Below are 20,865 nucleotides of genomic sequence, written 5' to 3'. Positions count from 1 at the left end.
TTAAACTTAAACGCCCTTATTTACATACAAGTTTATGGAACATATTAAAAACGACAAAGAAATGAAGTATCTGTTGACAGTGGCTAAACCCCGCATTATGCTACACAAATTGGAAAACATGCCACACCTACCCAGGTGTTCGGTACTTCTTTTTTTTTTTATTATTATTAACCTTTCCCAAACTTTATTCCCAGGCGTCTTCAGCTTAATTTGCTGCAAAGAATGAATTAGGCATAAGCGAAACTGAAAAGAGCTGCAGTGTCGGGGGCGCTTGGGTTTAAAAATATTAGAGATCTAGATTTTATCAGGTCCATAATAAACAAAAAAATTTTAAAAAGCAGTCATGATATAAAACAGCAGCTCCTGTTGTAACTTCTGCCAAGCGCCACCTTCTTCAGAAGTCGCTCAACTCAGTCTGCCTCGTTCTTAGAAGCTTCATCAAAATTCTCCACCAGATCTGGAACTTCATCCTCCTCCTCCTCTCCGGTAGCAAGTGGTGCTTTTCCATCCACAGATTGTTTGGGCAGAGCTTCAGCCGGTCTCCTCAGACTGGTCAGACTGTTCTGGACCAAGCTGGTTGAGGACGCTGGGAAGCATTTCTGTCAGCTGCTTTGTCTCGGCGTGGCCTGTCATGGTGAAGGTGTTTGCTGCCAGAAACGCCTGGACCTTAGGGTTGTTAAAATGGATCACTGTCCCTTGGTTTGTAAACATGTTCACCTCTTCAATACCAGAGATGTTGTTTACCCCTGACTTCTTTAAGGAGAACTGCAGTTTTTTATCGTCTGCTGTGGCTGTTCTGTGAACCACCTTCTTCTCTCTACGAGCAGTTCCTTTCCCAACAATGCGCACTCGTGCCTGCCGTTTGGCGAGTTTTCCCTGGTTCATGATCATTTCTTTCATCATGTCAGAGTGGAAATGGAGCCTCGAGGGGGACTAAGGTTCACACTCAGGGGCTCTCGGGCAGACCAGCTGAGATAAGGCGCACACTCTCGGGGATGCAAGATGGCCTCAGTACTTCTTTATACATCTATGTATTGTATATTTTAGGAGGAGAGGCGTGAAGAGCAGTGGTTTTGAGCATGTCCTCTTCTGTGAACTGCCTGGATATCAAAATCCAAGGGGTTCCACTCTGGACACATGGACTTGAAGTTTGGGGACTTGGGAAGGCCTTGTGGCACACCAAATGACATTGAGAAAGAACACTGGCACCAAAGGTGGTGTAGACTGCTTATGGGGACAGTCACTCTGCTGGTGGGACACCATTGCACAGGCAGCATACACAACCAAACTTTACTAGGCAAGGGGCTAGAAAGATGGCTCAGTGGCTAAGAGCACTTGCTGCTCTTGCAGAGAACCCAGGTTCGATCCCCAGCAGCCACCTGGCGGTTCACAACTATTAATAACTTCTCTTCCAGGGAGTCCAGTGATCTCTGACCTCTGCAGGCACCAGGCACCCACAGGGTGTACATATATACAGGCAGGCAAAATACTCACGCTAGTAAAATAAATAAATCTAAAAGCAAACAACGAACAAGCCACTTGCTCAAACTAGCCCGTTCTATTTAGAGCCGGGAATAAGAAACAACAATGCCAGTATCTTCACTAATACACCATGATTCCAAGATAAAAATTCTGCCTGTATCCTACACTATCCAAACAAGACCAAGTTAGTGCCAGCCCCTGCTAGAACAGCCTGCGGGTGTAAAGAGATACCACATATGCCAAGTTCAAGAAGTCCGCTATCAGCCAAGGCAGAGGCCAATGGGAGCATAATGCTACCTGTCCCCAGAGCCCAGATGTGGCCATGAAACCGTATGGGCTACCCAGAGAAGCTCTGGAGGCTCTTGGATTTTTAAGACAGGCCTTGGCTCAGGACTGGAGTCCTGCTCCTAAACGATGGTGACCTGTGTTTAAAGAAGGCATCGTTGTTGGCAACTGACGACTCAGTTTGAGAACACTGCTCATTCTCGATTCCCAGTAGCATGTTCCATTGTAATGCATCTTGGGATATTCGGTGACCCTGATACAGGCATCAAATGCCTGGGATAATGTCACGGTTTGAATATGCCTGGCCCAGCGAGTGGCACTATTTGGAGGTGTGGCCTTGTTGGAATAGGTGTGTCACTGTGGGCATGGGCTTAAGACCTAGGTGCCTGGAAGTCGGTCTTTCACTTAGCAGCCTTAGATGAAGATGTAGAACTCTCAGCTCCTCCTGCACCATGCCTGCCTGGATGCTGCCATGTTCCCACCTTGATGATGATGTACTGAACGTCTGAACCTGTAAGCCAGCCCCAATGAAATGGTGTTCTTAAAAGACTTGCCTTAGCCATGGTGTCTGTTCACAGCAGTAAGACCCTAAGACAGATACACACCACACTCTGCAGGCTGTTCAGGCAGGGGCTGGCACATGGTCATGTATGGATAATGTAGGATACAGGGAGAATTTTCATCTTGGAATCATGGTGTATTAGCCAGGGTTCTCTAGAGAAATAGAACCAATAAAATGAATATATTTCCTTCTTCTCGATTTCAAGCATCTGTCGACTCCAGCTTTCAGGGCAAATCTCCCAAGCCTGACTATTTCCCAGAAATCCCTCCAACTCCCCGTTGAATCTGTCACCTTCATCTTGCTTCTTCATGGTCCTTGATGGTGGCATTGGTTTCTGCAGTCCCTTCAGAGATGTGACACTGTTTTTGGTTCACTGTTTTCCTTTCCTTAAAGCTTCCTGGAGGCAGCTTTAAGGCTTCAATTTAGCTTTTCCAACCATAATAGTCTCTACACCTCAGGTCAGGGAACCGATGTGAGAACCCTGTCAACTTCTGAGTCTATCTCTGTCCCAGTGATACATTCTGGGACTGGAGAAATAACTGTAGGGTGAGTTCAGGGACACACCAGACCTACTGTGCATCAGACTTACCTCAGCCGAAACTCTATTAACCACCTGACCTCCAAAAGTCCCTACTTTAACTGGAGGGCCATGATGTGTTTTGGGTGTGTGTAGCCTCCTGGAATCAGCTTCAGTTCAGACTAGTATCCAACAGACCCGACTGTTCCCTTTCCCTCAGTACACAGATACCCCTGTACAAGGGCACAAATCCCTCTTAATCCAGCTTTGCAGTAGCCTCTTCAACCCTAAGGTCTGCCCCAAGGCACAGGGCTGTAATGACAACTCTTCAAATGTGCCGGGGCCCCTCTTACCATTTTGCATCTTATAGGATTCATGAAGGGAATGTCTTCCGGGCCTTTTCATCCTAGAGGATTGGGTTTTTTTACACAGCGTATCCACTCCAGCATTGCCGTGTCTCTGAGCCTTGAAGTCTCTTCTTCAGCACTAAGCCAAGGACTATTATCTCCAACTCCCTTTCAGCACTCCAGAGTTTTCTGGTGAATGCTTCAGTCCATCAAAAGCCTTTTGACACCTTTTAGAAACTGGGTGAGCTTCCGTAGGATGTGCACATAAACCTCAGCCTGGCCCAGCTTTATGTCCTTCCGCCATTATCCCCCACATTTAGACTCTATTCCCATACATGTCCCCAGACTCCTGCTTGAACCAATTAACGGACTCACCAAGTTCTTCTGTACGTAGCCCACCTGCCCAGGAGCTACACTTCCTTTTTTTTTCCTTTTTTTTTTCTTTTTTTCGGAGCTGGGGACCGAACCCAGGGCCTGGCTCTACCACTGAGCTAAATCCCCAACCCCGGAGCTACACTTCCTATGTCCTCTCTAGGAGCCTGCTTAGCCTTAAGTCTGGTTGTGGGTCTAGAGGCGACATCAGACTCCGTGGGCTCTGGGCGGCATCAGAACTGTCTTGCCTGGTGTTTCCTTCAGAGAAAAACTACTGCTGCTTTAGCAGTCAATATGGGATTAATTTCTTCCCATAGAAAAGTCGATATTTTGGAGAGGGAGGTCCATGGTCTGCTGAGGGTGGAGAGACTCTTTCCTCAGGTGAGATGAGCCTTTGAGAATGAGGGTTCAAGGTTCTCAATAGGGTCCTCCCACGCATTTCTTATCCCGTTTTGCGAGAGCCCATTCTTTAAGTGCCAACATTTTCTGAGGCTGGGACTGAATTTTGGCAGTGATTCAGACAACTTCATGAGGGCTTTGGTTTGATTTTCTGAAACTTAAATGTTGCCCCTGGAGAGGTAATTCTCTTCCGGGGCGCACTTAGAAACCTTTAGAGTGTTATCTGAAGCTGGACAGTTCTATCATGGCGTTCACTGTCCTTCATTGTACTCTGAGATGCTACCAGTTGGTTAATTTTAGTGAGAGCCCATTCTCTTTTGCTAGTTTATCCAGAGACACTAAGAGTGGCCAACTAGCATCATTTTCCTTATTTTCTCACACATTGTCTAAAAGTCTTACATACGGGGCCCCCAGATCTGTTGCCTCTTACAATTGGTCAGTCGGGATGATCAAGTGCATTTCTCTCAAGTTTGTAGAACAGTTCCAATCGTGGGTTTCCAGTACTCGCTGAGCTTCCGGGAGAAGCTTCGGTAACTGGAGAGGATTGGTGACTAGGTGTTGGCAAATTGGAAAAGCTTATGCTTAATGCTTAATGTACCTAAAATATTCATCCTTACGCTCTAGAACAACTCCTGGTACCAAAATCTGAATTAGGGTTCTCTAGAGGGACAGGACTAATAGATGAAAATATATGTATTAGGTATATACATACATATATATGTATATAAATACATATATACACACATATTCATATGCATTCGTATGTATATTTTCATGTTCACATGTGTCTATTTACACACACACAAATACACACATATATGTAAATATGAAAAGGGGATTTATTAGAATGGCTTACAGCCTGTGGTCCTTCCAGTCCAAGAAGTCTGTCTTCCCGAGCTGACTAGGTTTTGGCTAATTTCAGACATGGTCAAGGTGACAGTTAAGAATAGCCGTCACACGTGGATTTCAGATTCGTGACTCCCCAAAGCTGTAAGAGAGCACGGCTGGGTAGGCAAACTCTACCCACTGAGAAACAACTGTCGGGGACCGGCCGTCACCATTGATGCGTAACCCAGGAGCCTCACCATCTGGCTCTCAGCACTGTGTCCAGAAACATGGTTCACTGGCACGATGGGGGAATGGGGACCAATACTTACCGACGTAGCTCAGCAGAGAGATACCCGAGCATGAGTTTACTGGCTTACCCCTGAAAACACGAAAGCTCCACGTGACTCTGATCGGAAGTTATACACTGTTTGGGAAATCAACCCGGAACTAAGGTAACTGAACAGTGTGTGGGCTGATGACGCCAATCCACTACCAGTCATTGCCCTCCCCGAATCTGAGACAAATTGTTTTTTCCACATTTCTAGGGTCCTCAAAGGGCGTCCCTGTGCTGCTTCAACGACACTCTGTAAGATGCCCTACACAGGTGTTAGTTTACAGGATCTTAAGAAACTTGGGGTACAGCCATACCCACACCTTTGTAAAGCATATCTCCATATTCAACGAAAAACATTCATCATGGGGGTGCTTGTCACTCCCAGGACCTAAGATTCCGGGACCTCTGAGGTAAAGAGCCCTTTCTCCAGGAATGTGCTCTCTGGGGGACAGAGTGCTACTGTGTATCTACAAAACCATCTGGCCTTGATTTCTGGTGTTATTATGGATTCCGAATTATTACATTTAGAGACGGTGGGACCAGGGTCCTACAAACCGGACTGCTCCATCAGTAAAAAATTCCCATCGCTCAGGTTTTACTCACATCTTAGTTGAGCATTTTACCTGAGAGGGAAGGGGCCTAGCACTTAAACCCTCAGTGACTTACACTTAGTCTTACAGGCAGAATACTAGATGTGGCCACTTCCTCAAAGCTGAACCCGAAAGGGCTTATGACTGGGAGTCCCTAACAACTTGCGGCTTTATTCTACAATGGTAGCTCACAGTAAGTGTGGCTAATCTTTCTCCAATTTCCTCACGCCCAAAACGACAGGACTCGTCAAGGGCTCGCCAAGAAGATGGTGAGCCTTCCCTTGTACATACACAGCTTGCTTAGCACACGATGGAGCCCTGGAATGGATTCTCCATATCCCATATACAGACACAGTAGTGCATATGTGTAATCCTAGCACTCAGGAAGCAGGAGGATGAGTTCAGTCGTGTTCACAGTTTGAGACTGGTCTTACATGCCTGAGATCGAGCTATCTCCCTCTCTCTCTCTCTCTCTCTCTCTCTCTCTCTCTCTCTCTCTCTCTCTCACACACACACACACACACACACACACACACACACACACACACACCTACCTTAATGTAAATGGTAACAAGTTCAGAGTAGGAAAGACTAGTAGAGTCATTTGTTTGGACTCGGTTCTCTTGTTCTGCAAAATTTCTAACTTTCACACCTCTAGTGTTTCCAGTTCTAGGAGTGACTCCTTGAGAAAACAGCATCCTTTACACTGTCAACTGTTTTGAACAGTTTACTAAGCAGCTTTCAGTGCCACCATTTAGTACATACAGTCCTTGCTAAGAGCTAATGGTTTAACTGCAAGGAGAGCCTGCCATTAAACACACACACACACACACACACACACACACACACACACACACACACACACACACACGTCCATACACACCACATACATACATACAACAGGCAAAACCACTTTTGGAAACAATTTCTGTATTTCAATTTTATTTTTACAAAAAGGCAACAAGAATAGCGAGGGGGAGGTAGTAAGAATGCTTGCTTGGTCACTCAGGGGGAGGAGATGGCCTCAGGCAGGAGGAGTGGGCCAGTCTGCTCTTCCCTACCTCTGTTTCTAACAGCAATACACAAAGAGAAGTCCAAGACAGGACTGGCTGGGTTTAGGTTAGCAAGGTCACTGTGTCAGATCAACAATGAGACAAAAAGACAGACGTCACATGGCCCCATCCAGAAGTAAGGCTTGGTCAGAAGACTACTGGGGCCTTGACTCTAGGCAGGCCGGGGCGTGTTTTTGTGGTCTCCGGGGCCTCTCTCTCCAAGGCATGTAGGGGCCTCGAGGAAAATGCCTTGGGAAGCCCCTATGCACTACAGGGGCCTGGCGCTGATGACAGGGTGGGCGGAAGTTGGGCATGGGTGGCTGGGGATAAAAGCTAAAGTCGCCCTCAAAGGCATATCCAGTGTGGTTAGATGAGGGGCTATCTGAATGGATATAGAATTCATCTGACTGGAAAACAGGGTCTGAGGAAAAATAGGAAACTTGTGGATAGAGCGGTAATGGGGGCATCGGCTGGGGTGGGGGCAGGGGACATCCTAGTAGGGGTGGGGGTCTTATAGGCAAGCCAGGGGACGGGAGCAGGGGAGGTGGCCTGGGAAAAGGATAAGGTGGAGACTGGGCAAACTGAGGACCTATGTTGTCTTGGGGCTGCCTTTCCTCTACCTGGCCCGAACTTTCCCATGCCTCAAAACCAGGCTCCCAGGGGTCTCGGTGGGGCAATTCCACACCCCATGCATCGGCCATGTGTGCCAGCAGCAGGTAGGAGAGCTTGCGGTGCGCATGCTCATTCCAGTGCACGCCATCTCCCTGCAGGTGCTTTCTGGCTTGACGGAAGTGGAAATTTAAGTCCAGCACGTCGAAATAGTGCTTTGTTGCTTCCGCATGGCTGTAGAAGTTGGCTTGGGTCACTTTCTTTTTCAGGGTGGCTACCGAGATCCGGGGGTACTGGCCCTTACACTTCTGTGGGAGGAAGGCCGCCTTGATCTTGTCACCCAAAGGCATCGCTGTGTTCCAGACTAGCAGGCACGACTTGGGCAGCACCTCGTCCATGCGCCCAAACAAGTTCTCCAGGTTCTGCCTGTAGCTACTCAAGGAATTCCGCCCGTACCTGGAGACATCCCAGAGGCAGGAGTTCATAATGATCACATCTGGGGCGTGATTGCCGGACTGCAGCTCCTTCAGGACGCTCTCCATGTATTCAGAGTAGACCCGCGTGAGGAAGTAGAAGCGCACCAGGTGATGGTCGGAGCAGAACTCGCGTACCTCGCGGTAGTCCGTGCGGTTGTGCAGGGTATCCAGCTCGCCTCCCATCATCAGCTGGTCCTTTTCGAAGCTCAGCTCCCCCTTGGTTCTGAGCTGCTTGTTAGTGAGCAGGCAGTCCTTCTGCAGCAGGAGCACCAGGTCCTTGTACACTGCCCTATGCACAGAGTCCCCGAGGACGACCACAAACTTGTTGTGGAGCAGTTGCTGTACTTCGGAGGCCAACAGGCGGACCATGATGCCTGCGGTGTGCCTCTTAGCTGCCTCTTTTGCACAAGCTGGGCCTGGGAACTGCTAGAACAGAAGAGAGAGCGCTGGGAAGGACTCACCTTTAGGCAGAGCAGCAAGCATTAAGAAAGGTAGGGGAAGTAGAGAATGGAGCTGCTGACCAACGGTGCGCCGCCCCCCAAGGGGTGGGGGGAGGAACTACAATGCAGGCTCCAGAACGTGGAGCCTGAGGGCTGGGAGGAGGAGGAGTAGGTAGGGAAGAGGGCAGGAGGAGGGGTAAGTCCTCCTAGATCTGCAATTCCATTTTACTATTGGACAGCTCTGGACTACCCAGGCTCCACCCAACCAGAGGCGGGCTCCACCGTCACCACTTAACTTCAGACAGGTGGCCACCTAATTAAGACTTTGGGGATTCTCTCGCTTAGGTTTAGATTCTATCTGCTCTGATGGGCCTGTCACCTCCGACAGTTACCATTCCTTGAGGCTCAAACCATTTTTAATATATTAGAGATCCAAGCGCTTGGCTCAGTGGGGAAAAAACAAAACAAAACAAAACAACAACAACAAAACAACCAGGAACTGCGCACGCTAGAGGATCTGTGCTCAAATCCGCAGTACAGACAAGCAGATCCCAGCTTACCTGTCCAAAATGGGAGGCTTCCGGTTCAGTAGGAGAACCCATCTCAAAAAAATAAGGCGGGCAGCTGTGCCCGGTGATGGCTGCCCTTAATCCTAGCATTTGGGAGGCTGAGGCAGGCAGCCTCAAAGGCTAGCCAATGTCTACCGATTCTAGAGGGGCCAGTGCTACGTAGGGAAAGCTTATCTCAGACAAAGGAATGTGAGGCGAAAGAGTGGAGACAGACCTCTGGCCCAGAGAGACAAATATTACATCTCCTCCAAAATAAATACATAGATAAATAAATAAATAAATAAATAAATAAATAAATAAATAGGAAGTTCCATGAGTGCACACATGTTTGTGTGCACAAACCACCCTGCAATGCCACCCACCCACCTAAAATTAATAAAAAAAAAAAAAGGCTCTGGAGACATAGGCATCACCTATAGAAAGCTCTGGTTGAGTCTCCTTCATTTATATCCAAGGGGAAACCTCTAAAGACGTACAACAGTGTCTCACCTTTCTCCCAAGCGTGGTGTGGTGTGGTTTTTGTTTGTTTTTTGATATCCTGTTGTAAATACCAAACTTGATTTTTCTTTTCCCCTGTCAACCTGGTTAATCTGCCCGTCCCCAGGGACTGAGGTAGGTACAGAAAAGGTTCTGCCTTACTAAACCCTCTGGGGAAATGCTGACAGACTTGGGACTCAAGCTTTGAAACCTCAAAATTGAAAGCGTGACGGCGCGTGCCTTTAATTCCAGGGCAGCAGAGGCAAGAGGATCTCTGTGAGTTAAAGGCCAGCATGGTTTACATAGTTCCAGGTCAGCCATGGCAGTGTTGTGGGACTCGGCCTCCAAACACACAAAAAGTACAAGTCACCTTCATTCAACTTCCCACTTAGGATTCTCTCCCGGGACAATTAAGAGGTAGAGACACAATGCTGCCAATAAACCGACAGAGGGGTACAGAATTCACTTCAGGGCTGGGTATTCTTTTTTTTTTTTTTCCGCGGAGCTGGGGACCGAACCCAGGGCCTTGCACTTGCTAGGCAAGCGCTCTACCACTGAGCTAAATCCCCAACCCCCAGAATTCACTTCAGGGACTTAGTGTCATCCACTTGAGAGCTGCAAGATCATGTACACTGCTAAGCAGGCACGGATTGAGAGCTGGCACGACATTGTTAATTATTTTCTGAGAAAAGGTTTGCTGTATATTCTAGGCGGGCCTTTAACTCCCAATCTTCCTATCTTGGCCTCTGGGTGATGGTGTTAGAAGTATGCACCACTACATCTGAAACTTTTTTTTTTCTTTTTTCTTTTTTTCGGAGCTGGGGACAGAACCCAGGGCCTTGCGCTTGCTAGGCAAGCGCTCTACCACTGAGCTAAATCTCCAACCCCTGAAACTTTTTTAAAAAACAGGGTCTTTCTAGGTAGTTATTAGGTAGGGTCCCTATTTCCTGGAATTCACTGTGTAGACCAGGCTGGTGTTAAAGAACACAAAGAGAAGATCGGCTGTCTCTGCCTCCCAAATGTTGGCGTTAAAGCCATGGGACCACTGGGACCAAGTGACAGATAAGATGTTAAGGCTGTGCAGATTGTGGTTTTGAGCGGTCACAAGTATAAATTATGACAACAGGGAGAACAGCGAGTTTCCATAGACTACGTAACAACGCTGACTTGTCTTTGCCCATTTTAACTATCGCAATCAGAAAAAGGTCTTGCGGGGCAGTGGTGCACCTTTATTCCCAGCACTTGGGAGAGACATGCAGGTATCTGTGAGTTCGAGGCCAGCCTGGTCTTCTTAGTGAGCTCCAGGAACAGCCAAGGTTACTGAGAGCCCTGTCTCAACAAAACCAAAAGAAAGCTCATCAACGGCTCATCCTCACGAAGCAGTAAATGAGGCATGCCATGACGTAATGGGCCCACGGGGCTGCAGATGCTGCTCAGGTGACAGAGAGAGAGCCAGGAGTGGGATCCCCGTTATCACATAACCAGGGGTGGTGGCACAAGCTGCAATCTCAGTGCTTGGGAGGTAGGGAGGTAGGAAGATCAGAAGTTCAGGGTCATCTGTGGTTACAGAGTGAATCTGAGGCCAGCCTGGTGAACGGGAGACACTGTCTCAAAAGACACAAGCAAGCAAGCAAGCAAGCAAGCCAATAAAAAACGAAGAAGACGAACAGAAACAGCAACAAACAAAAGTAAGATTAAGAAAAAAAAAGAAAAGGGAAAAGAAAAAAAAGCCGAGTTCAATGTTATTTGTCCTCTGAGCTCACAAACACTTTTTAACTGGGCTTAGTAGTATAGAATTATGTAATGCTAGCTCTTGGGTAGCCCCATCCTGGTCTACATAGCAAGACCTTGTCTCAGGTAAAAGGAGGGTAGGGAGAGGATCCTCACTGATAACTAATGTAAACCTGGTACGGTGGTGAAAGCCTGTAATACAATACAGGAGGATCAGGGGTTCAAGGCCAGCCTTGGACAAAACCACACAAACATACTAGAGGACACTTCTTTGGAGCCAAGACACCATACGGGGTGGGACACCACTCTGCTTGCTTCAGATAAGTTACTTAAGGACTACAGTTCTCACATCAATTTGATGTGGGGATCGAGTGTTAAGTTCTCAGATACTGTTTATTCTCGTAAGTCTGCAGGTCCTCACAGGGACCAGAGTGTAGGACCCCCTGGAGCTGGAGTTCCAGGCAGTTGTGTGGAGCCTGAGGTGGGTGGGCGCTGAGATCTCAACAGCGGGCTCTCAACCTGAGCAAACTCTCCAGCCTGGTAGTACTGTCAAGCTCCTAGTGTGAGTTAGTGATTATCGGTTGTCAGCAAGCATCCCCCAAGAGAGAGGAAACCGTTCATCTGCCATGGGGGACCTACAAGACCAAAGGAGGCGATGACAGGTGAGGGTTTTGAATATAATGCTGGCATTTGCAGAATGGCTCTTGGGTGACCGATTGAAAACATTCCCTCCGTTCCTAGTCTATAGAAAAGGTTATAGAGGGAACGGAACTAAGGTTTACTCGTTTTACTCATAGGCAGCTAACTACCCGGGGTGGACAGTTGTGTGTACCTGGGGGTGGGGCTGGAGGGAATGAATAGACGTCTCGTCATTCGTTCTCAAGCATGAGACACAAATATTAAACCAGGCGTTAGCATAACCCAGGAAGACAAAATGCTGTAGGTTGTGACTTCCCCGAGGGAAACTGTGGCTCCTGGTATCTTAGGCAGGGAACCTTGGATCACCCGCTGCTCCCAAGGCTCAGGGCCAAGTCAAGCAGAACTGTCTACAAGAATTCTCCATTGTCCTCCATGGGGAAGAAAGGTGCAGATAGCATCGGGGAGAAAGGGGAGGAGAGAAAGAAGCATTCCAGTGAGCAGCTGAAAGAAAACTCAGGAGGAGGAGGAGGAGGCAGCAACCAGACGGACAAAGTCAGACACCCTCTGCCCCCGTGAGAAAGAGCAGCTTGGCGCTCAATGCAGGACAAAACCTAAATGCTGCTGTTAGTGGACCGAACGACTGGTTAGAAGGGGTGAGTCATCTCAGACAGTTAACTAAGACCGGTAACTTCCAGTTCCCGGTTCTTATAAGAAGTGAAACAGAACAGGGATTTGATCTACCCCGGCTAGAGGAATGTGCTAAGCCCCCCCCCCCATTAGTTTTTGGAAGCTGTTTTAATGAGAGGGGAGCACACAGTGGGTCAGCTGACGTGGTGGTCAAACACCCATAATTCCAGCACAAGGCGCCAAGGATGAATCATTACTGCAAGAGAAAAACTAAAACGAGTTGGCCTCTTCCCTCCAGGGGAGAGATAAGAAAAAGCTGCCAAGGACAGATAGGATGGGAGCTGGCCCTGCAGAGGGATGTGTGCACACAAGTGCCCAAGGCTGTCAGAGGAGGGGGCGGGGCTAGAGGCAGAGGGGTGCAAGCACTGTCATGGCCACCTACCACTCCACTCTTTAAAATGTGGCTCGCTTCCCCAAATCCTAATTACTTTCTGTTTTGCTGCAAGATCCTTGGGCTGTGGTGAGGTGGGAGGGATACGCATTAATGACAGCCAACGCTACTTTAAAAAAAAAAAAAAAGACTTTCAAGGAACTTGCTTGTATTTCTCAATCTGGGGACAATTAATTTTTCAGGAGCTTCATAAGGCATGAATTATAAATCTCTGACTATTACTTTATAGCTATCCCAAGCCAAACCCAGAGCATTTATTTTTCATTAATCAATGTTTTGTAGTAATTAGGTTAGTTTTGGAAGACTGACAACAAACTAGGCCAGTCACCCTAGAGATGGGACAGAGGTCTTAAATCATACAGACAGACGAAACAATAGGATGCTGCCTGCCTGGACTGCTCGCAGGGAAAACTAGTTTAATAGTTTCATGCATCTGACTAAATTACCCACTGTAGCACTGTCCTAGGGTTATAAATAGCTCCTTTCTGTTTAAAGGTTTTTTGAGAGAATCAAATTTATTGTCTGTCTGTCTGTCTGTCTACCCGCCCATCCATCCAGTTTTTTTAAGACTGGGTTGCACTACGTAGCCTGGAACTGATATTTAGATCAGGTTGGCCTTGAACACCGAGGCCTGCCTGCCTCTGCATCCTGAATGCTGAGATTTAAACGGCCCACCTCAGATCAGTATTTTTGACTTTTCCGAGATCTCCTTCAGTTTTAAGGCAATTGTGCATATAGACAAGAAAATACTTATTTTTTTCCTCTGGAGCTGAGGACGGAACCCAGGGCCTTGCGCTTGCTAGGTAAGAGCTCTACCACTGAGCTAAATCCCCAACCCCGAAAATACTTATTTCTAAGGGACTCACCCGCATACCTGGCTTTCCTATGTTCTGGTATTAGTTTAGCTTCCTAGGTCGAACTAAATTTGTCAAAAAATTACATGGCCTGCAATGGGCCTAGGTTAGATTGGACCGAGCCTACTAAGACACTTATGAATCTTAGGATGGCCCACAAAGCCTTCTACTGGCTACTGATAGTCCGGGGAGAGGCAGTCACTGGCCTCTGAACTGGGAATTCACCATAGACTTTTGATTATCCCCCCAAAGCAGTAGAAGTAATATTTTAAAGGTGGTTTTAGGGTCACGCCAAATACATAAAAGTACTGTGAAGAACTGTGGTTAAGGGTGGCCACAGAGAAGCTGTGGCCGGGGAGCCACTGGGAGGACCAAGTCTCCCCTTCAGGCCGGTGGTGCCACCTGCTTAACAGGCCTCAGCCCTTCCTAGGTCTGTAAAAAAACGTAGTTCGCAATGTGTGTCAGGGCCTTGACAGCTGCCGCTCTGCACATTTAACCTGGTTGACGCTTTGACATAATTGGGAATTTGAACCACAAAGATGCCCACACTTCAAAGTGGGTTCCAGGTGACCCAAAGTCCTGCTTAGGCAGGCGTTGAGACGGACAGGCCGAGCCCGTGGCTTTCCGTCCCTCCACGCTAATGCCTAACCCTGCAATTACACGCTTAAAAACCTTAAAAACCCTAAAAGCATCTCGAGGCCAGCCCTGTCTACGGAGTGAGTTCCAGGACAGGCAGGCCTACTCAGTGAAACCCTATTTCGAAAAATCAAAAGCGACAAAAACAACCGTTCACAGATAAAAGAAACGCAAGGAATAAAATTAGGAACGAAATGGAAGCCCCTAATATTTGCAACGCAGACGCCTTTTAGAGACAAAGATAACCTTTGGACAACTTGGAGTTTCTCTCTTCTTGTTTTTTTTCCCCCACCCCGGAGACAGGGTTTCTCTGTGTAGCCCTCGCTGGTCTAACTCGCTCGGTAGACCAGGCTGGCCTGGAGAATTCCTGCCTCTGCCTCCCGACGGCTGAGATTCAAGGCGTGCACACCGCTGTGCTGCTCCCATTTGGATCGAATTTAAACAATTCGAGAGGATTTCATTTCAATCGCACACAGCTTCTATAATCTGTCCTAACGGGGCAAGGAACATGCTCCAAGAAACACCAGTGTCATACTGGTCTCAGTCTCGAGACTCGTCCTGCGGAGCCTCGGTTTCCCCTCCCGTAACAGAGAGGATGAGACCCGGGATCTCAAAGGCCTAGTCACGACTGCGGGACACCGGGGCCCCTTTCAACGCCAGCACAACAAACTGGCCCCACTCGGGTTCTAGCGAAAGCCCGAGGACCCGACGCCCCCCCCCCCCCCATCCCCAGGTCCCCCTTCCCACCGAGCGCAAAGGCAGACACGTACCTCCTGGGTTAGGTCAGCAGCCAGACGCGCCGGGCGCTTCCTACATCTCAGGCTACCTCCCCGTGGGCTGACCCTGCGCTCTGCGTTCTAGTCACTAGTCCTAAGGTTAGCTCCCACCCTTCTAAATTCTCCCTGCTCTGAAAAAGAAAGGTAACTTCGCTGGCTCCACCTCCCGGGCCTGTCCCACCGCCTGGCCTTCAAAGCCACTTTTTTAAAGCGCTGTTTGCACAGCCTGTGTCCGGTCCTCTCCCTCCCACTCACTCCTCCTTTGACTTTAATTTGGCTCCCAATCGCATCAAACCCGAAGACATTTGTCAGTAAATCACCACTGGCTTCTTGGCTTCCTTTCAAAGGCCGGTTCTCGTCCTTCCCAGCTGCTGATGACCGAACTTCTGCAACGCCCTCCTGAGTCCGTGTCACTGGCCCCGCTGGGTCCTGTCCTCCCTGGAGCTTTGGCTGTACCCCTCTTGTCTCCCAGAAGGACTCCCTCAAAGTTGGTCTTTCTCAAGGCCCTCTCCTCTGCTCTCCAGCCCTCCTCCACCTTGGTTTCAGTCACCCAAAAGCAGTCCCTATTTTACCCCAGAAAGTACTTGCTTTCGCCCGTCTCCTCAGCCAGATTGTAAATGGCTCCTCTTCCCCAGACCGAGGAGGAGGAAGACAAAGGACCACCCATCACCTTATCGATACTATTTGTATGCAGATAACTCAGATTTAGGCAGTAAAGCCACCAGGCTGAGAGGGAGGGCCCGGGATTCGGCCCTGGGGTTGGATCCAGCTGGAGTTCCCCGCCAGATTTGCAACTCTGGCCTAGAGAGGAGGGCAGCCTAGTAAATTACCAGCGGTTTCTTAACCGTTGAGGGCTAGCATGAAGCTGCCACATTTCAAACCAGCCCTTTCTCTACCCAGGGGTTCTCAAGCTCCTGGCATTCAGGTGTGTAAAGTTCTTCAGTGGGGGGAGGGAGGAATAACAATACCTTCCCTGATTCTCGTAGGTTCTTTATCCTCTCGTTAAACTGACAATTCCTGAGACAATTCCCTCCTGACCTTTGGGCTGTCTTCCTCAAGGTAAATATTGGTTGTGGCTTGGAAAGATGACAGCCTGCTCTTGGTGTTCAGAACTCCACTCCTGGTTGGAAATATATGACTGGGTGGAAATAAACTCCCTCCAAAAAGCTGGCTCCAGTCATTTTTATTTTTCATAGATGTCTGTTTCCACCATTCTTGAAACATCCAAATCCTTAAAATGGTAGTAGCTTAACTCAAGTACTTCTTCCATTTTTTGGGGGTGGGGGTGTGTGTGTGCTAGAGATCCAACCCAGGGTCTGGCTATCACTAGACAAGACACCTGCGTCTACATTACACACTTTGTAACAGATCCCCACACGTTTATATATTAGTTATACCTACAAGATAACTTATGAATACATTGTATCATGTATGTAAGGTAGACACACGTGTATATTGAAAACATACCTCAGGATTTTGCAACATTTTCAGAAGCTGAGCAGTGTTCAGTTTCACTTCCGTTTTCACATAGTTTGCATGACTAATTTTTGGGGTGTGTGTGTGTGTGTGTGTGTGTGTCCATCCGTCCATCTGGGATCAAATACAGGATCAGTTTAAGATCTGCTCATTGAAAGTCAGTTCGGTCAGAGAGTCTTCCTTTGTCCTTCAGACAGGTGTCTGTCTGTCTGTCCTCCTTAATGCTTGGTCTGCCGCTACAGTTAGCTAGGCCTGTTTTGCAGGTTGTCCCCAAACATAGGTTCCTCCTGCTCTCAAGAGCCCTCTGATCCTGCTCTCTTCAGATGTGCCCTCACTTGCCCATGCTTCCTCACAGTGGACATTTAAGGAGACGACTCTGGCCGGCCGGTTGGATCCTCACAGGCCAGTCAGGTAAAAACTTCAGTTTCTACTTAAGGAGAAATCAAGAGAGGCAAGCAGAGGTTATGCAAAATCACTCAAGATAGTTCAGCTAGCAAAAGCCAGAACTGGCCTGCTATTGATAGCCAGTCTTCTGATGAATTAGATAAGCTTGGGGCTTAGGTTTCCTTTCTTAGGAGATAATATACTATATAAATATATAGTATACAATATACTACACACACACACACACACACATATATATATATATATGGTTTCAAAACCTGAGCCTTTAACCCAGCTATAAATATTTGCTCAAATCAAAAGGAGGAAATAAAATTATCTAGAAAATGTGCATGTTGTTTCCCTCCTGGCAATTCTCTGCCGGGAAAACTATTTCCCACAAGGAGTTCCCCCATTCAGGGTGTTAGCTAGCTTTATTACTAATTATCACTATTACTCGCGGTGAAATGAGGCATTTCACCCGATGGTTTAGCCACACCAATCGGGTAACATTGCTTTAGCTCCTGAGTCCACCTTTAAGTGTTTTACTCGCTTAGCCTCTCAAGAAGCCTAAGAAACAGGCACTTTTCATTTTCTCCATTTACAACATTCAAAAATCAAGGTGGAAGATGGAGTGAGCCCCCTCCCGCCTCCTGCTTCACAGACACCGGGCTTGGAAAGCCGGGTTGGAGGGCCAGGCCTCTGCGGTCAACCACAACAGAGAAGATTGCATAGACAATAAATACACGCTGCACCTCCCTTTCCTTCAACACCGAATCGGCTGTTTTCCTGTAACCTTCTCTCTCTCTCTCTCTCTCTCTCTCTCTCTCTCTCTCTCTCTCTCTCTCTCTCTCTCTCCCCCCCTTTCTTTCTTTTAAAAAAGAAGTTTAATTGTTTACCAGTGCAGACCACACCACAGCTTGTCCTTTTGGTGCCACCAAGTCTGGTGGCTGGAGTTCCCCATCCCCCCAACCTGCCCAGTGACTCCTTACAGTAGTAGGGGGTCTGAGAAAAGATGGTCAGAAAATGTAAATGTATATTTAAAAGGAACCGGGAAGCAGGGCTCTGGAGTCTCACAAGGTCTTTCTCAGTTAGGTAGGGAGGAGGAGGAGGACAGCCTGGGCTATGAGAGACCCATTAGCAAAAGAAAAAAAAAAGAAAGAAAGAAAACAGAAAGTACTTACTTACTGAAACCACGGGTGACTCTTTTTAAAAAAAAAATAGGTGTCTCCCTGTTGATTCTAGATCCTTCCCTAGATAGAGTCCTTCCCTGGCTGTATATCAGAGTGGGCCAGACTCGTCTTCGGGGTAAGTAAGTTCAGGGCTGGGTGCTGCAACTTTCACAAGCCAGTGTCTGGGGAGGTGATGCCATTTCCGGTGGCCTCTGGGGCTTATGACAGGATATACACAGCCTTTGCTCTCTTGCTTTAGGAAGAAGGATGACCGAAGTTTAAGACTGCGCCTTAACGCGGATGAAACCTGATGTGGTGGTTTGGCTCTGAATTCATTTTCATGTAGCCTTTCTCAGTAATTTGAATGTGACCCTTCCTGTTCTGTAAGAGTTTGGTCCCTCGGTTTTTTGACTAGTCCGCTGTTATGCGAGGTAGAAAGAGTTAGGCGTGGGGAGGAGAAGTTGGGGGAAGAGATTTGGGGAGATAAGAGGGATTTCTCCCCGAATTTTTCTGTTTAGTAGCCATGATCCTGTGTTGGGGGAGGAGGGGCTCTGCTTATAACCCAGCCTCCCAGCATCCCCCTCGGTGTGCACGCAGCCCAGTAGGTGGGAGCCCAGCCCCTCCACAGCTGGGATTCGGAATATGGGCCCAAGGCGGCCCAGAAAAAGGCGGAGCTGAGAGGAGGAACCAGGTAAATGCCTTTAAGGTCAGAGCCAGCCAGGTCCCTTCGGCTCCCTCTCCCAGACTCCCACTGGAAACTGTCAACTGCTCAGAAAGAAAAGGACCTCTGATTCAACAGATAAGCAGTAGCCTTGGGTTCTGGTTGGGATGATCTCATTTGGGGGAGGGACTCTCCTACAAATACCGAGATGAAAGAAGGAGGAAATGAATCAGAAAAAAAATCAAAACCTAGGAGAAGAGAATCTTAAAAAAAAAACAAAAACAAAAACAAGAAAAAACCCAGCTTTTTTTAAAAATAGTGACTCGGGGGTTGGGGATTTAGCTCAGTGGTAGAGCGCTTGCCTAGGAAGCGCAAGGCCCTGGGTTCGGTCCCCAGCTCCGGAAAAAAGAACCAAAAAAAAAAAAAAATAGTGACTCATAGGTGTTCTAAACACTTAAGAGTAAGCAGCGTTAGAATGGAGACTACTCTGTGTGTGTGTGTGTGTGTGTGTGTGTGTGTGTGTGTGTGTGTGTGTATGTGTAAAACAGGCCCTGCCCCCTCTCCCTCAGAGCTCCAGCTTCCAACTTCCATTACAATAAACAGTAGACAAAATGAAAGAAGAAACGCTCTGCGTGAGGCCAGGTGTAGTGGCCTGAGGTCACAACCCCAGCTCCCGGGAGGGTAGCAGCAGGATCTCCACAAAGCCCAGGCCTGGAATCAGACTTTTGGCTACTTTGTGGGTTCCTTTTTCTTCTACCCTTCTCTCTAGCCCTCTTCCACCCTTTCAACCCCGGAACACTAGGCAGGAGAGAAAAAGGGGTGAAGGGGAAGGGGACCTACAATATCCGTAGACTACTTCCTGTGGGTTAGGGGCACTGAGTTCCTTGGAGTAAGCTTGATCTCCGTCAGTGTATCTATTTTCTTCTTTCCCTCTCTTTGTATATAACTACGTAACAAACCACAACCAGCAGCATCCAACCGCCGGCCAACCAGCCCTTCTACCGGGGCCCTGGCATTTATATATCCAATGAAAAGTCCCTAGAATCCCAAAAGTCACACACTGGCAAAACAAACGAACAAAAAAAACCATCTTCAGCTGTCAAAACCACGCTGCTGTGGACAGTCTGAAGCAGCCCCCACGTCCCACACCTGGGATTAAAATGAAAACGTATTCTTATAATAGTTCTGTGTTTAAAAAGCAAACCCAAAATTCTCACCACACGGGCCAACCTGGGCTATAAACCGAGACCCTGTCTTCAGCACAAACAACAAAGGATCCCAGTACAGTCCTGAACTCCCCCTGCAGGCTCTGCTTCAGGCCCTGCTTTTTCTGCTACCTCGGTCTGCCGTAGGCTAGGCTACGAAATGGGCTCATTGGCGTTTCTTGAAAACATTTCATCCCCTCCACCAGCCCACATGTGCCTTAAAGTTTAATCCTGTACCTTCTGTGCTGTTCTCATCGTGCCTAAGTTATTTTCCTCGTCTTGACCAAATTGTTTTCTGTGTTTTAATGAATTTTAATACGCTCATTACAGTGTCTCCAGACGGGCCCTCAGTCTGGAGCCCGTAAATTCAGAACAGTGTCTTAGGTAACTTGAGGGACTCTGCCCTGACCTGGTCAAGGGTTCTGCACACAAGGTGCAAACGTTGCCAAGGTCTGTGTGCTCTGAGAACCAGATGGGGAGGGCACCAGGTTTTCTGTAATCACCAGGAGAAGTAGAGAACGCAAACAGCGGTCATGTTTGTAATCTTTGAATTTAAACGTCTCCCTTCTGGCGTCCGTTATAATGCATGCCATCAGCCAGCATGGCTGACCTGGCTTCTTGTCCTTACCCACCCCTAAAATGCTCTCTCTCCATGACAGGAGGCACGCTCTTGTCACCTACAGTTTGCAAATGGTGAGACTGAGGCTGTGCAGGGACGAAATGACTTGACGCCATGATGGAGGAGGACAGGCACTTTGGAGTCTGTCCGTCCATCTGCACGGCGGTCATCTTTGCTATCATGTGGGGTACGTAGCTAGTACTGTCATTCTTAAATTATTTTGTTTATACCAGGTGTGGCGGCACGTGCCTTTGATCCCAGCACGTGGGAGGCAAAGGCAGGCTGATCTGAGTCCACG

The 20,865-nt window shown here is 48.0% G+C and overlaps 1 protein-coding gene and 1 pseudogene across 19 annotated transcripts in view; both read right to left on the bottom strand.

Moving 5' to 3' along the window:
• Window positions 1–357: 357 nt before the first annotated feature.
• On the bottom strand, window positions 358–968 carry Btf3-ps7 (basic transcription factor 3, pseudogene 7; annotated as a pseudogene).
• A 5,661-nt stretch (window positions 969–6,629) lies between these two features.
• Window positions 6,630–20,865, bottom strand: part of Pced1b (PC-esterase domain containing 1B) — a 134,029-nt gene continuing 119,793 nt past the window's right edge. For 2 of the 19 annotated variants that reach the window (XM_087557571.1, XM_087557572.1), the window contains exon 5: window positions 6,642–8,279. In XM_087557571.1, coding sequence (XP_087413697.1) covers window positions 6,924–8,222 — 1,299 coding nt within the window. In that variant the 5' untranslated portion in view covers window positions 8,223–8,279 and the 3' untranslated portion in view covers window positions 6,642–6,923. Of the gene's footprint in view, window positions 8,280–15,047; window positions 16,960–17,809; window positions 17,881–18,094; window positions 18,267–20,865 lie in introns of those variants that run through there. The other 17 variants (XM_087557559.1, XM_087557567.1, XM_087557573.1 and 14 more) reach the window with 17 other exon arrangements.

The sequence above is a fragment of the Rattus norvegicus genome, chromosome 7 (genome assembly GCF_021556685.1).
Source record: "Rattus norvegicus strain SHRSP/BbbUtx chromosome 7, alternate assembly SHRSP_T2T, whole genome shotgun sequence".
In the NCBI taxonomy this organism is placed as follows: domain Eukaryota; kingdom Metazoa; phylum Chordata; class Mammalia; order Rodentia; family Muridae; genus Rattus; species Rattus norvegicus.
This window is presented reverse-complemented; position numbering and strand designations above follow the sequence as displayed.